This window comes from Microtus oregoni, unplaced genomic scaffold, assembly GCF_018167655.1.
Source record: "Microtus oregoni isolate MIOR12 unplaced genomic scaffold, Mior012 000027F_ref0000203, whole genome shotgun sequence".
Classification (NCBI taxonomy): Eukaryota; Metazoa; Chordata; class Mammalia; order Rodentia; family Cricetidae; genus Microtus; species Microtus oregoni.
In genome coordinates, this window is record NW_024543086.1 from 28,244,267 (window position 1) to 28,259,878 (window position 15,612).

General features: G+C 46.8%; 1 protein-coding gene across 5 annotated transcripts in view; it reads left to right on the plus strand.

The window, feature by feature from the left end:
• The window catches only part of Clec16a (C-type lectin domain containing 16A), a 218,035-nt gene that overhangs the window by 25,128 nt on the left and 177,295 nt on the right, over nt 1-15,612 (plus strand). For 3 of the 5 annotated variants that reach the window (XM_041676079.1, XM_041676081.1, XM_041676083.1), the window contains exons 4-10: nt 1,169-1,317; nt 3,884-3,989; nt 5,263-5,268; nt 5,698-5,821; nt 8,923-9,097; nt 10,343-10,396; nt 13,315-13,428. In XM_041676079.1, the coding sequence (XP_041532013.1) occupies nt 1,169-1,317; nt 3,884-3,989; nt 5,263-5,268; nt 5,698-5,821; nt 8,923-9,097; nt 10,343-10,396; nt 13,315-13,428 (728 nt within the window). The remainder of the gene's footprint in view (nt 1-1,168; nt 1,318-3,883; nt 3,990-5,262; nt 5,269-5,697; nt 5,822-8,922; nt 9,098-10,342; nt 10,397-13,314; nt 13,429-15,612) is intronic. The other 2 variants (XM_041676080.1, XM_041676082.1) reach the window with 1 other exon arrangement.

Genomic DNA, 15,612 nt, shown 5'->3' on the forward strand with positions numbered 1-15,612 from the left:
CTACCACACACACGGTATGACAACACTCAGATGTGGTGAGGAGTGAGGTGCCAGGCACAGGCAGCACTCATCCTGTCTGAGGTTCACAAGCAGGTACACCAGTCTATAGAGATGGGTCGTTAGAGTGGCTCCTGCCTTGAGGGAAGATGCTGACAGGGCAGGGGTATGAATGAGCTTTCTGAGGAACTGTAAATGTACTGGGTCTTACCTGAGAGGGCCCTACAAAGCACACATCTATAAAATATCCCTCAAGCCAGACACCTGAGGTTCACATGCTTCTGTGTTGAATGCATATGTGTAAGAACTTGAAGTTATATATAGCTCCATTTCCACAGACAGCAAGCTTACCCATAGCACTTATGACCACTACTCATTTTACAATGTGTTCAGATTTTTAGGACCCCACCCCACCCTACTGGCCTCTCTTGTAGCTGGCCCTGAGAGCTGCCTTAGGAACTGTCACTGTAAGGGACATGAAGTCAGTCTGGCTGCCCTATCTCATACCTCGTTGCTCACTAGGGTTGGTTTGGTTGACCTTGCTGACTGGGTGAGTGGTGATAGCATTGCTGGCTTCATCACCTCGGGTGTATCCCTTCATAAGGTCTGTGCTCTATTGGCAAGGCCAGCCTTCCCAACAGAGGGGGAACATCTTCAGTCAAGGTGCTCCCCTGAGAACCACCAGGTGACTGTTGGGGAATTTGGATCTGAGGTGATTAACCTAGCCCTGGACACATGATGGGGATGCAGTGACCTTTATGAAATTGTCATTAGACAGATTGAAGGCCCATGCAGCCCTTCCTGGCATCCAGGCATGACAGTGTCTTTTGATGGCCATGTAGGGAAGCTCTTTATTAAAATGAGGAGCCTTTTGCCCTCATTTGCAGGTTGCTTGTGACAGTGACCCCATGCCTGTTCTTCCTGCCCTCAGCTCTGCAGTGAACAGAAAACACACATGGATTTGTCCCTTTTGGTTCACAGAGGAGCCACAGGCTCCTCTCTGGCAGGACCTGTGTGCTCGCAGGTAGTCCTGCCTGGTGGATGATTTCTTTGAGGGTAAAGGTTAAGCTGTGCTCAGCTGGCTGAGTTCTGTGCTTATTACCCAACAGCCTTTGCTGGCATTTTCCTCTAGCACGAGCTCACCTGTTTCACCCTGTGTTTTCTTTTCTAGATTATTTGCTGTCTAATAACTATGTAAATTCAATCATTGTCCATAAATTTGACTTTTCCGACGAGGAGATCATGGCATATTACATATCGTTCCTGAAAACACTTTCGTTAAAGCTCAACAACCATACTGTCCATTTCTTCTACAATGAGGTGAGTGGGAGCAGCAGATGCTTGGTGTCAAGCTAACGCCAGCATGGCAGCCTTTGCTCTGCGGCGTCTGGAGTTTGTCTACAAAGCACTTATGCAACACAGGCTTTGGCATACTTGAAAATAAGTTTTTGTTTTTAAGTGTATGTTTGTGTGTACATGTACATGTGTGCAAAATGTATATATGTACATATATATGTATGTTCTAGATGCATGGAGACCAGGTGAGGACTCTGAAAGTTCTCCCTGTCATTCTCTGCCTTGTCTCTTTGGTTCTCTTCCTGAACTTGGAGCTTGTGGTTTTCAGGTAGGCTGACAACCAGCAGACTCCAGTGATCCTCCTCTCTCTGCCTGTCCAGTGGTGGGGTTATAGGCACATGAAACCATGTCACGTGGGTTCTAGGGTTGGAACTCTGGTTCTCAAAATTGTGTAGTAGGCTCTTAACTGTTGAGCCCCCAAACATTTTTTTTTAGTTCAACAAATTCCTGCCATTGGCACTGTAAAATTCAGTTTACTTGCCAGGGAGGGGAAAGATCCAGAGGTTATCATTCACGCTGAAAACAGCAGAAACTCTATTAAGGAATGTTTTTTCTACTCCTTGCTATATGACCTAGAGAACTTACAGGCCCCTCTGAGCCCCCTCCTTTGAGAAATGAGGTGAAACTATAAAGCTAGAATGGGTTTCAAGGATTAGACTAAATAATATGGTATCTTCAGAATTGTATGAAACGACACACTTGCTCTCCTTGGAGGCCTGTGTCCTACACATTCCTTGGGAGAGCTATTAACAACTTAGATAATCAGTTCAAGCTCCAGGAAGCTTGAGAATGAGGACAGTTTAGCTCATTCACTTACAAGTACAAGCACCACTTTGCTGGGCCCATTCATTCTGGCTCCCTATTATGCCCAGGGCCCAGCTTTCCTAACCTCCTGCTGAGTAACAGCAGCAGGCATTTGTTCAAACTTAGTCCCATCTGACCACAGGGTGGCTGCTGCAGCTCCTGACACTACGTAGTCACGTGCTACTGTCAGAATTTCTAATGTCACTTCCTTTCTTGTATCCCTTCTGAGAGCGTGTTCTCAGAAGTCTCCCCCAGACCTCTCCCTATGTCTCACTGATCAGAATCACATCACATTCTCGGTATGTCTGGATTTAGGATTGACTTAGTAGGACTGTTTTACACAGTGTCCTAAGAATTTATGTTCTGGAATCTGGAATGGGGTTGGAGGAGCTACTTTACTGTCAGGGTGGTTAACGGATGCTGGCTGTGCATGGGAGACCACAGCTCCTTTTTAGGGCCTCTTCCTGGGCTGACCAAATGTCCTTCCAGTCAGCTTGCTTAGAGTGAGTACCTCAACAGCAGACACAGCAAACAGTGCTGCTTTCTGCGACCAGCCTCACAAGTCACACACCTATTCTGTCACACTCTTTGCTCACACAGTTATGATCTACCTCTCTGTGGGTGAGAACAGCATGAGTGGGACACAGGTGGTGAACATGTTTGAGGTCTGCCCAATGCCTGTTTTTGAAGTCAGACAACAATCTCTAGCTGCTGCTGCTGCTGCTGCTGCTGCTGCTGCTGCTTCTTCTTCTTCTTCTTCTTCTTCTTCTTCTTCTTCTTCTTCTTCTTCTTCTTCCTCCTCCTCCTCCTCCTCCTCCTCCTCCTCCTCCTCCTCCTCCTCCACCTTTCTTCTTCTTCTTCTGTTTGGGCAAAATCTATCAAACATCAAACCTCATTGCAATGGCAACAGTCCAAACCTTGATTTTCATGGTTCAGTAGTCTCTCTGGAGGAAATGCTAGACAAGGACCACAAAACATGTCTGCACTTGAGAAATGAACACACTAGAGTCCTATCTCTGGCACACAGTAGATGGTTGGAAACACATCCAGGGAACAACTTTTACCCAAAGGCTCTCCCAGGTGGAAGAAAACCCAGAGCAGAAGGAGGGCCATGGTATTCTTGTCCAGGTTCTCTCTGAGCTGTGGCTGAAGGGCAGAAGCCTTGACTCTAGAAGAGCAGATCATCCCAGGTGTTTGTTTTTGAGGTGGGCTTATTTTCCTCTTCAGTCTGAACCAGGGTCGTTGTCACTTTTTAGGTTCATACTCGACTGCCAGTCCTCAAAATGGCATGGCCTTTATAAGACAGATGTTACTTTGAGCCTCCAGCTCCATTCTAGGGAGAGCTGGTCTAGAGCATCTCCACCACCATGCCTCGCCTGAGCCACTCCTAAGCTGGGCCCTTGAACTATGTGGAAACATGGGCTGCAGGATGGCAGCAGAGTACACTGCCAGGCCACTTGTGCTCTGTCTTCTCAGGCTAAGGCTGTTACCCCTGTTTATAGATGAAGAAATGGGCTTGGAAATACCTCCTCACATAGCTAAAGGTGATAGGCCAGATCAGGAAACCGCATGACATTCTGTGGACCCTTTTCTCTGTCCTGGCTTCTTCACCTCCCATCATGGTGACATCATTTTTTTTCTTTTATCACAGTCTGACAAATTTCAGAAAGGTTCAGGGCAGTCCTGTCTTGTGATTTATAACTTTTGGGTCCACTTTCTGTTTTAGCACACCAATGACTTTGCCCTGTACACAGAAGCCATCAAGTTCTTCAATCACCCCGAGAGCATGGTTCGAATTGCTGTGAGAACCATCACCTTGAATGTCTACAAAGGTCAGTTTCCTCATGCCCTCGGGTCTAGGTGCTGGGCCACATGCTGGCTCTCATGCCCCTGAGTACAGTTCCTGAGTCACTGGAGAGATTGCCTAGTATAAGCCATGGCTGCTTGTCTCACAGTAGGCCTGCAGGCATCTCACTATTTCTTATGGAGATCTTTGTACTTCATGTTCTAGTATTGCTCCCTGCTGCTGCCACACAGGATATCCGAGAAGTCTGTGTGGGATTTGGAGTGGCCATGAAATGGGTGGATGAAGCAAAACTGTCTTGAATTTTTTTTTTGCTTCAATTTTTGTGTTTTGGCTTATAAAATATACTGTATTACACTTTTATATTTTATCTTTAATATGCATGAGAGCATTTCACATCACAAGCAGCAGGGGGCAGTGTTGTATTCCCAGCCAACCACCAAGATTCCTCTTTAGTCTCTGGACATACTAAATGCTCCATACTGTCTCCAGCAGGGATTCTTCCCAGGAGCCCTGCCTGTGCTGCAGGTTTTTTGGAGCTGGAACTGCTCCTCTAAGACAATGCCCAAAGCCTGGTTAATTTCCTTATAGTGACCACAGTAGAGCTGGGCCTCCATTTCTTGGCCATATAGGTCTTTGACTTTTTTTTTGTTACTTGAGCTGCCTAGTCGGGGATCAGGGGAAGATGTCAGCCCTGGGATTACTTTAAATTTAAGAGCCTTTCTTAGAGCCTAAATGGGTCCAGCCAGAGGTCGCAAACTGAGGGTCTGTTGACCCATACCAGTCCTCAGACGGGCTTGGAAAACATACAGAATAACCAGGGCTACATAGCGAGGCCTGTCTCAGTAACAACAGCAGCAGCAACAACAACAGAAGCATATATATAATTGCACATATTTAAAAATTTGGAGCTTTTGCCCAGTGTAATTTCTGTCCTGAAGATGTGCATTTGGCTGTTCTAGGCTCACACTTCCATAGGGAAGTGGTCAAAGGCTGAGCAACTGCTCCTTTCTGGGTTGTCTGACTCCCCAGTTTACACTCTCAGCCTCCCAACTTCATTCATGTGCAACTGTTGACCTGGCAGACTTCTGAGTTTGCGACCTTGTTCATGCGCTGTCGGTTTCATTGCTCTATGCACTCTGTTTTCTCTTGCTCTATTCTAACTGTGTCTTTTGGTTTAGATGCCTCCTGCCTAGGCTCTGTCTCTCTGGGCTGCTGTCTTACCTTCCCAGTTCCTAACCCTGTTAACTGTTGTCTGTTTTTGCCTTTCCTCCAATGCCGATTCCTGTTCCTTATTCCAGTGTCATGTAAGTTATTAACCTCTGGTTTTCCTCTTTCTGAACTGGCCTTACGAGTAAACCCAGGAGACTTGCTTTGAGAGTGCTGCATCCTCAGTGTAGCCAGGTCTTGCCCATTGCTGATGTGTAGCCTCTCTAGTGCTACCCATTGCTGATGTGTAGCCTCTCTAGTGCTACCCATTGCTGATGTGTAGCCTCTCTAGTGCTACCTGCAATTAGAACAAGAATAATCGAGTGTGTTAGTTGAGAAAATAGAACCAACACTGCTTTGTTTGACTAATAAGATAAGCATTTCCAAGTATTTCCAGGAAAGACAGAGAGTCTCAGATGGTAGCAAGCCTTTTTCGTGGTGGTTTTTGGTTTGTTTGGGTGTTTTGTTTTTAAGATTTTCCCTAAGTTATTTTGGTAGCTCACTGTTTCTTCTGTGAATCTTCTCAGTGGATAACCAGGCCATGCTGCACTACATCCGAGACAAAACCGCTGTCCCGTACTTCTCCAATTTGGTCTGGTTCATTGGGAGCCACGTGATCGAACTTGACAACTGTGTGCAGACCGATGAGGAGTAAGTAATGCTCCAGTGGTCTCTTCAGAAAACAGGATGGTGAAGGGAGCGTTCTGTTTCCATCCAGGAGAAGTGGAGAGGAGAGCAGTACCGACCCCTGGGCAAGCAGAGTGGGGACTTCAGATGGCAGAAGGTTCAAACCACCCGTCTAGGACAGTGGGAATCTGAACTTTTTCCATGTGCCACACAGACTGGTGGCAGTACTTTCCTAGCTGGGCCTACGAGGCTGCTGATCAGATGAGGACGTGTGAATCACCAAAATGTAGAGCTGGGCAGATGGTTCACTCACTAAAGCACTTGACGCATAGACTTGAGAACCCAAGTTCTACCTATAGAACCTATATGAGAATGCTGGATACAGTGGCTGAGGCAGGCGAGCCCCTGGCAGCTCTTTGGCCAGCCAGCCTACTTGGTGAGCTCCAGACCAGTGAGATACACCATCTTCCTGGTGTCAGTGCCCGAGGTCTGACACCTGAGGTTGTCCTCTAACTTCCAAGGCTACACCACATGTGTACCTGCACACAAATACATGCACATATACTCTACCCTCCCTTGATACAGACACAAAATAGTCAAAATGTGCTCTTTCCATGCAGTTTATGTCTGTAGTGCTGACACATGCTATGATGTGGATAAACCTCAGAGACATTGCCCTGAGTGAAGGCATCGAACACACAACCTGTGATTTCACGGAAATGCCCAGAAGAGGCAAATCTAAAGACAGAGTAGATGAGTAGTTTCTTAAGGCTGGGGTACAGGAGGAGGGGGTGTTTCTGAGGCGGCGGGAACACAAAGCCACTACTGATAAGTACAGAGCTTTTGGCAGATGAGATTAAAAGTGTTCTCAAATCAGATGTGTTGAACATACATGGGGTCTTGTAGAGTACTTGCTGGGGCCTTGAGTTCCATTTCTAGCATCTCAAGAAAAACAAAAACAAATGTTAAAAGCCCATATGAGAAATGTGTGAGCAAATCATATCTCAAGAAAAATTGTAAAAAATAGTTTAAGATGGTGGTGGTGACTTGAAATTCCACATCAGGCTTTTCTGTCTTGGCACTGTTGACTGTGAACTGGGCACTTCGTTGCTGTAGTTCTGTCTTTGCCTTGCAGAGTGTTTAGCAGTCTGCATGGCCTCTTTTATCCATTATGGCTAATGGCACCTCTCCAAGTTAGGACAACCAGAAATGCCTCTGACATTATTTCACACTCAGCAGAGAACCACTGCCCCAAATAAAGTAAGAAGTATACTCAGATGGGGTCAGGACATTGGAGGATCCAGAGAGGAGATCTCCTGAACAAGGGGAGCTAGGCAGCATGTGCAATCTAACACTGGGAAAGAAGCAAGGCTAGAGAAACGGCGGGGGGGGGGGGGAGCTAATGGGGCTTTCTGGAAAATAGAGCCCATGTGGATCACAGCCTTAGATGTGAACCAAGGCACCGTCCTCCAGAAAAAATTATGTGCTTCAGGGAAGGCAGTGAACTCGTAGTCTGTAGATCTGCAGTGGCCAGTTATGATGATGGCAGTTCTGGTTATTCCAAAATACTGTGGGGGACAATAGAGAGTCAGAGTTCTGTGGTAAGGGGAGTCGGTGAGCAGCATCTAAAAGGGCTGAGGTACAGAGTGAAAATCAGTGCAGGTTTCACAGAAGGCTAGGAGGGACTACCTCCAGAAAGAACCGGTGCTTAAGGTTTCCTCCGCTGCGCCTGGAGGCTCAAGCCTACCATCTTAGATACTCAGGAGGCTTAAGCCTGTCTTGCCTACATAGTGGGTTCAAGGTTGCCAGCATGGGCCCCTTAGTAAGCTTCTGTCCCACAGTAAACTGAAAGGAGGGCTAGAGATGTACCTCAGCAGTGGAACACATGAGGCTTCAGGCTTAGTCCCCAGTGTCATGTGCACAGTTCCTTCTCTGGGTTGGGGAGCTGCTGGGTCAGATCTGACTAATGCCATTAAATCCACCCATGTTATTGCTTCAGTAAAATTCTACAGGAAAACATCAAAAAGGGAGGTATATTAAAAATCCTCTAAAGCCAGTTTTTGATGGTATCATAAGGAAGGATTATGGAACATTGTGTGTGTGTTCTGAGTCTCTGGTGGGGTGGTTCATAGATTCTCACTATATTTGGGCTGTGCAGTGTGACTTTGTTGTCAGTGTCTAGTGAAGGTGGTTATAGTATGGAATAACTGTCCTGAATTATGTGCAAGCAAATCTGAGCCTACTATAACTTACCTACCTGATACACGTTACTCCTACAAGGATATGAAGCACATTTTAGATTGACTGGGGGAGGGGGAAAAACATGCAAACCAAGCTGTCAGGTGGTAAGTCCCAAATGTCAGTAGTGGGTGTTCACACTAGTGATGGCCCCATTGGAGCGCTTTTCCCCTCTGGTTTTTATCCTCCAAGTCTCTGTCTTCTGAAATGGCCGTCTATAACTTGAATAGTAGTGATGCTGATGCAAACACAGTGCCCCTACTTCCCAACTAAGTTCTCTTTGCCCACCTTCTGCTTTGGAAGAAATAAAGTCTAGTTCTGTCTGCTTTGACTCTGTCCTTTTGGCTACACCCTGAAAACACAGGCAGCACAGGTGTTGCTTGCTGCAAGATCCCAGAAGTCACCAGCAGACTTGAGGAGGAGTGTGTGTCCTTGTTCTATGTCCCATGTGATGGCTGAAGCTGCAAAGTAAGGCCTACTTTCTCTACCATTCCTGTCCTCTGGAGCACTTGGCTTGGTCTGGCTCCCTTAGTATTGTTCATCTGTGGATCTGAGGGTCTCACCATGTTGGCCAGTGCATACTCCTGTGCAGTGGCTTCCTACAAGGGCAGCACTGTTTTTCTTTGCTTAACTTACCCCCACAATTGTGGGGTGCCTTGCAAAGGCCATTGGGAGAAAGAGCCCCAGAAGTTCTCAAATGTTTTCAGTGGTCCTGTGTATTATTCTTTCATCTGTCTTCCCATCAGGGGCCATACCTACACTAGCTTACCTGATTGACAAGCTTAACTAACGGGTGTGTGAGTGAATGTATCTCTACATGTGTCTTCTGCTTAAGCCGAAGGCCTCAAACCTTGACCTCTGGACTAAAAGGAACATTTCTTTCACAGGCACCGGAATCGGGGAAAACTGAGTGACCTGGTGGCTGAGCACCTGGACCACCTGCACTATCTCAATGACATCCTGATCATCAACTGTGAGTTCCTCAACGATGTGCTCACAGACCACCTGCTCAACAGACTCTTCCTGCCCCTCTATGTGTACTCCCTGGAGAACCCGGACAAGGTGAGTCTGCAGCTGGCCATTGCCTCCTACAATGTCTTCTGAGAGGGAGGGACAGGGCTGCCTTCGGCTGGAGCAGCCTTTGCAGGGAGTCTACAACAAAGCTTCACATCCCAAGGAAAGACCTTTCAGAGCCCACTGGTTCTCCCTTCTTGATGAGAAAGTGGCCAAGAAATCTAAGATCCCCAGTATCCGAAGGAAACGAGGGACCCTTGAATCAGTGCCCGTGCGCCCTTCCCAGAGGTGCTGCCGTTCCCCCAGCTTTCTCTGGTGCTCACTGGAGTTTACCCTCAGACAGTTATCAGGCAGCACTAGAACCTTTGTGTGACATACGTAGAAAGTGCTGGAGCATGCTCAGGGAAAGGTCCCCTGAGTCCTCCACAGGGGCAAGGGATAGGGTAGGGGATGGTGACTTTCTAGGATACTATCTGCTCTCAAGGGTTCTGGTTCAGTGGGCTTAGGTTAGGAAGGGGATTCTACCTGTCTCATGGTGATGCCATGAGTGACTGGTTCCAGGATCCCTAAGGGAAAAGTTATGTCAGGGAGAGCACCCTCGCTTGTCCCTTCAGAGATAAGATTGGAGTGAGAGGGAGCAGGGACACAGATGCAGCCAACAGAGGCCTCATAAGGAGCAGAGCCACCAGCTGTCTCCCTGCAGGGACACCTCATTAGCATGGCATCTGTTTGTACCTAGAATGTGGGCATTCTTCCAGTCAATAAGTAATACAGGAGAAGAGGTCATGAGTCTTGACCCGCACTGCAGCAGCTCCAAGAGAGCACTGCTGAGATCTGGATCCTAAGATCCCCCCCCCCCCACCACCACCACAGGACTGGTCTGACATGCCTTCTTAAAGCTGAGGGTAAACAAGGAGCTGACTTTGTTGTATACTTGTTTTGTTTTTCTGAGGCCAGAGAGCCCCAAGTCCCTCCCACTTTACCTGTGTTGTGAAGGGCTCTTCCTGAAATAGGCCTGGGCCCTGTCCTCTGGGGCCCTCAGTGCCCAGCTGGGGAGTGAGCATTCTGTGACTTTGGAAATGAGCTCCTGCACTGGCTCAGCTGCCCAACCAGGGTGTGGGGCAGGATTTTGGGGAAAGGCTAGCCTCCATGTGAACTGGATCACGCTGTACCTGTCTACCCACAGTGGGCTTTTGACTAGCACAGTATTTGAATGGAGGACTTGTGGTCTTCTGTGTTCAGTGTCTGCCTTTTATGACTCGAGCTACCTCTTTTTCCTCTGTCCTTCACTAGGGAGGAGAGCGCCCAAAGATCAGCCTGCCAGTGTCCCTCTATCTTCTCTCCCAGGTATGTTTGTTCCATCTCCAGCATCTCCTACACAGACGGGGTCCTGTGGGATGTCCTGGGTGCTGATCTAGCTCTGTAGCCCCTTTCTTGAAATAAAATCCGAACACGGAAAAGGATGTTCTGTTTTCCATACACAGAGTAGGACTCAATCTCATGGTAGAAGATGGAAAGTAGAGGGAGATGATGCCTGGCACCATGCTGTTGGTTCTAGATGAGGCTTCCCAAACAACTGGAGATGTGGGCTTGTGTGGTTTTGTTCACAGTGCTTAGAAATAATGAGCCCCAGCTGCTGGACAAATGCACTCTCACAGCTGTGGCCCAGCGCACAGCCTTGCTAGGGCTGTTTGCAGAGGGGCTGTAGTAGTTCTGGTTCCAGATCACCTTCCAAAGGGATCTTAGAGCAGCCATCACCTGAGATTTGAGCCAGTTTGCCTGCCTCCCTCCTTAAACAACTGTTTCTTCCTTCACATCTTGTAATTATGTAATATTTACAAGAAGGGGAAAAACTCCATAGCGACCCAGTTACATAACTTTAGAAATATTTTTATTGCTCGCAGTCCAGATTTGTGGACTACTTTACCCAGCTGTCAAGTAGCCAGATGTTTGCTTAGAGCTCTGTTCCCATGTCTGCCATGGTACCAGGATTGATTCCCTTTAGTGAGATTTCCTTCTACTTGGACCCCCTACTGTTTCAAGTTTGGGGTAATGCTACCTACTGCTGGCCTGAGAAGAAATCCAGTTACCATCTTCCCACAGTGGGAAGATGGACTGGATTCTGGTATAGCTGGCCACTGCTTGTTATGAAGGCTCTATTTGCTCAGAGCTCTGCCTGAGGTCTGCCGTGTCTCAGGCCCCTCTGTGCCACCAGCCTGAACACAGGACAGCTTCTCCTGGCAGACTTGTGCTGACTCATTGCAAGCCTGCTGGGAGTTCTGGGAGTCTGGCAGGACCCAAACTCATTTGTTCAGCCACAGGAGCCCAACCAAGAAACTCATTCTTATGATTCACCAGCTGTTTGGGCATCACATAGGCAGGTTTTCCTCTGAGGAACATGGTCACCAACTCCTGTGGCTGCTCCTCCAGCTTCTTCTCTGAGAAGCATCTCTTGCTGTCTTAGAGAAGGACTGGTGACCCAAGCCACTCATCATTTCTTTCAGTGTCTCTCAAAACACAACTTTAATTCATTGTTCCTTTGACTTCATAGCCCTTAAATAGATCTCTTCTAAACTCAAAATCTTGGGCTAGCAAAATGGCTCAAGAGATAAAGTGCTTGAGGACAAGTCTGATGACCCTAGTTGAAACCTGGAATCTACATGGTAGAATAAGAGAATCCTCTCCGTCTGTTTTCTGATCTCTACATACGTGCCACAGTGCTCACATGGTCACACACATGCACACAAAAATAAATAAATGTAAAACAAAAAAGTCTTGAGCCTTAGTTGGATGTGGTGGCTCATGTCTTTAATTCCAGCACTCAAGATGTGGCAGATCTTTGAATTTGTAGCCAGCCTGGTCTACATAGTAAGTTCCAGGCCCATTAGTACTACATAGTGAGACCCTGTCTCAAAAAAAAAAAAAAAAAAGAAGAAGAAACAAAAAGAAATCTTTAGCCCTTCTTCCTTCCTCCCCTACTATGTAATTTGGCTTAATTATAAAATAGTTTAAATGTGTGAAAACTTAAAAGCCCAGTTTAAACATTGTATCCTTTAAGCGTCTACATCCCTTTAAAATTGATGCATGCTTACAAATATTGTCAGCATAACTTCCATGAAAACTCACATCAGTGTCAGTAATTTAGTACAACAAGTGATGCCATCCCCTAAAACTAAGCTGCTTCTCATAAGAACATGGTGCAGATAGCCTGGCCTGGGCCTTCTTCCACATCTCTCCTGTGGAGATCCCTCCCACCATGCTTCTGGTTCAGAGCTAGGAAAATGAGCACGACATGCAACTACCTACAAGGACCTGTCTGCCTGCAGGGATCCATCCACCCACAGATCCATCTATCTGCAGAGATCTGTATACAGACAGATTTGCCCACAGAGATCTCTCCATAGGCAGGAATCCATCCACACACAAGAATCCATCCACGGGCAGGGATCTGTCCATAGTCAGGAGATCTGTCTGCTAGGATCTATTCACCTGCCAGGGATCCATGTATAGGGTGAATATACCACACACTATACTACATCTATTGGCATCTATTGCTTTATATTTTTAATTTATTGTTAGCATGTATGTGCAGGAAGCAGGGTTAACACCTGTGCCATGGTGTGCAGGTAAAGGTCAGAGAACAGTCAGTTCTCCCCTACTGTGGATTGTGAGCATTAAACTCAGTTTACCCGGCTTGCTGAGCCATCTCATTGGCCCCTTTTACATTTTAAAACAAGGTAGTGGGTGTGTCTAGGCCAATTTGGCAGGTCAGTTTTGAACACTCTGATTCCTAATGTCACTCTTCTGAGCATGAGGCAGCAAGGCAGGTGACATCCAGAACTTTCTACTTTACATCCTGTGGCCTCTACCTACAACACTGCTGTAACCCAGCATGCTAAAACCCACACTAGGGCTTGGGATAATTCCAGTGTTGGAATCTCAGCATCATGTCCCTTTACAAATACTTGACTGGTCTTATGCTGGAACTTGGCACTAGCATGCCACAGAAAGGAAGGAGTGTACTGGCCAGGCCGCTGCCTTCCCACAGGGCTCCACTTGTGCAGTGATGATGTTGATATACTCCCAAGAAAGAACAGCTAGCCAAACAGGCAATGTGGGCGGGGGTGAGGGGGGAGTCCTTCAGAGTTGAGCAGCTGCTTTCTCCTTAATGGGACCCATCCTCAGCCTGGGTAATTTGAATCAGGAAGGACGAGAGTGGAGGACTGAGCTCCTCAATGTATATCCCATCTTCCCCCTTCCACCAGGTCTTCCTCATTATCCATCACGCCCCACTGGTGAACTCTCTGGCTGAAGTTATTCTGAATGGCGATCTATCTGAGACATACACAAAGCCTGCGCAGGATGTTCCCAGAAGTTCTGTAAGTCATGTCTACATTTTGATAAGAAGAAGTACTTTGTTAATTTGTATTTCTCTGAAGTAAGAAAATATTTTATTATACATAAGTGATGATGTGTAAGGGGTTCTGAGACACAGGGAATCTAGTCAGAGTCTTCAGATGAACACCTAGGAAAATCTGGAGTCCAGCATCAGCAACCCATTTGATCAGTTGGGTGTTGCTAAATGGATAACTTGTGGTCCTTAGATGTTGTGTATACAAGGCACTATTTCTGGGACAGAATGAGAGTTGAGAGAACTACCTATCTAAGACATATTTATCCTTAGAGGCTGGGTAGTGATCACCTGTGAGAGATGCAGGTCCAGTGTGAGAATGGTAGAACATACCAATTCAGCAATCTGGACAGTTTTCCTTGTGCACAGCTGCTGTCCCATCCAGCCTGAAGTCATTCTCAAGTCATCTTGTTTCCAGAGAAGCAGAAGTTCTTGACTTTGGGGTAATTACTAAAATCGATGGACTAAGTATGTCTAGCCATTTATGTTTTGCACTTTGCACACTAAGGAAGGGAAACATCTGGGGCCAGGAATGACTTCCTGGACTCTTTACTGTTTGTCCCAATGCTTTGATGTCATTTCTTCTACTTCTCTGCTCAGGTGCTCTGAGTCCCATGCTACCTGAGACTGTCCCAACTTGTTCCTTCTTTCCCAGTCCACTTGTGACCTTAGCATGTCCACTCCTGGAAAGGACCATACACCCCGCTCCTCAGAGGTCTTATCCTGTTCAGTTGCTTGTGGCTGCTATCATATCTGCGGTTGTGCAGGCAGTGGCATGAGTTCCTGCAAGCATCTGAGAGAAGCAGGGAGCATCTTGTACCAGGACTATTTCATGAGGTCTTATCTCCATTACTGGTGCTCCAGCAGGAGGCCCACATGAGTATGTGGGGCACAGTAGAAATGGTACTGTCCACCTGCATGTATGAGTGCAATGTGATCTTGTAGATGGAAGGCTTTTGTGTGCACATGTGTGTACAGGTGTCTGTGGAGGCCAGAAGAGGACATTGGGTCCCATGGAGATGGAGTTATGGGTGGTTGTGAGCCACCTTCCATGGGTGCTAAGAACTGAACCCTGGACCTCTGCAAGAGCATCAGTCAGATGTTCTTAATAGCTGAGCCATCTTTCCAGACTTTTCTATAACTACTTAAGTAGGTTTTGCTGAATGGATGCAGTAATGCAGAACCAACGCAGCACAAGGAGCAGAGCCCCAGCCAGCTGTCCAGCCTTCTACTAGCTGGATAACCTTGAGCAAGTTGTTTCTTTCCACTTAGAAAGCGGGGAAAGTGAGCTGCGTTCCAGAGACTGTAAGTAAGAACAAAGAGAATAGATCCCAGGTGTTAGGCAAATGCCCAGCTAGATTACAGCCTGGTCCTCAGGCTTCTTGGTTTATTATTGAAGTGACCAAAAGAAAGTCTTATGGGCTGGAGAGATGGCTCAGTGGTTAAGAACACCGCCTGCTCATCTAGAGGTTCTGAGTTCAATTCCCAGCAACCACATGGTGGCTTACAACCATTTGTAATGAGATCTGGTTCCCTCTTCTGGCCTGCAGGCATGCATGTATACTGTATATACAATAAATAATTTTTTTAAAAAAAAGAAAGTCTTATGAGTTACCAGCATAGAGTTTTACTTATGAGTTCAGAGTTTTGGAGACTAGTGAGTGGTTAGGCAATCTGGTCCCTGTTACATACATTTCTGCAGGAACCATCTCAAAGGGTGTCCCCAAGAGACATGTTTGTTATTTTGCCTTGTCCCCACCCAGTCTGCTGCTAATCGCACTTTGTTTGTATTAATAACAGTTTAAAATGTCTTAGGCCCTTTTGGAATAGTGTGTGTGATACTATTTCCAAACCCCAGAAAAGCTGCCCAGGCTCTTCCCAGAATGTCTTCCCTCTGGGGTTGCAAGAGATAAACCCAGAGTTCTTGGGGTGCTGCTTTCACGGGTTATTTTACTTTATGGCAAGAACATTTAACATGAGTTTCACCCTCTTAGCCAATATGAGTGTGTATGTGTGAGCATGTACATGTCCATGCCGAGGTCAGAGGTTGATCTCGTCTTCCTCCATTGCTTTTCACAGGGTTTCTCTGATGCTTTGGAGTCTGTCCTGAAACTCACTCTATAGACCGGGCTGGCCTCAAACTCAAAGAGAT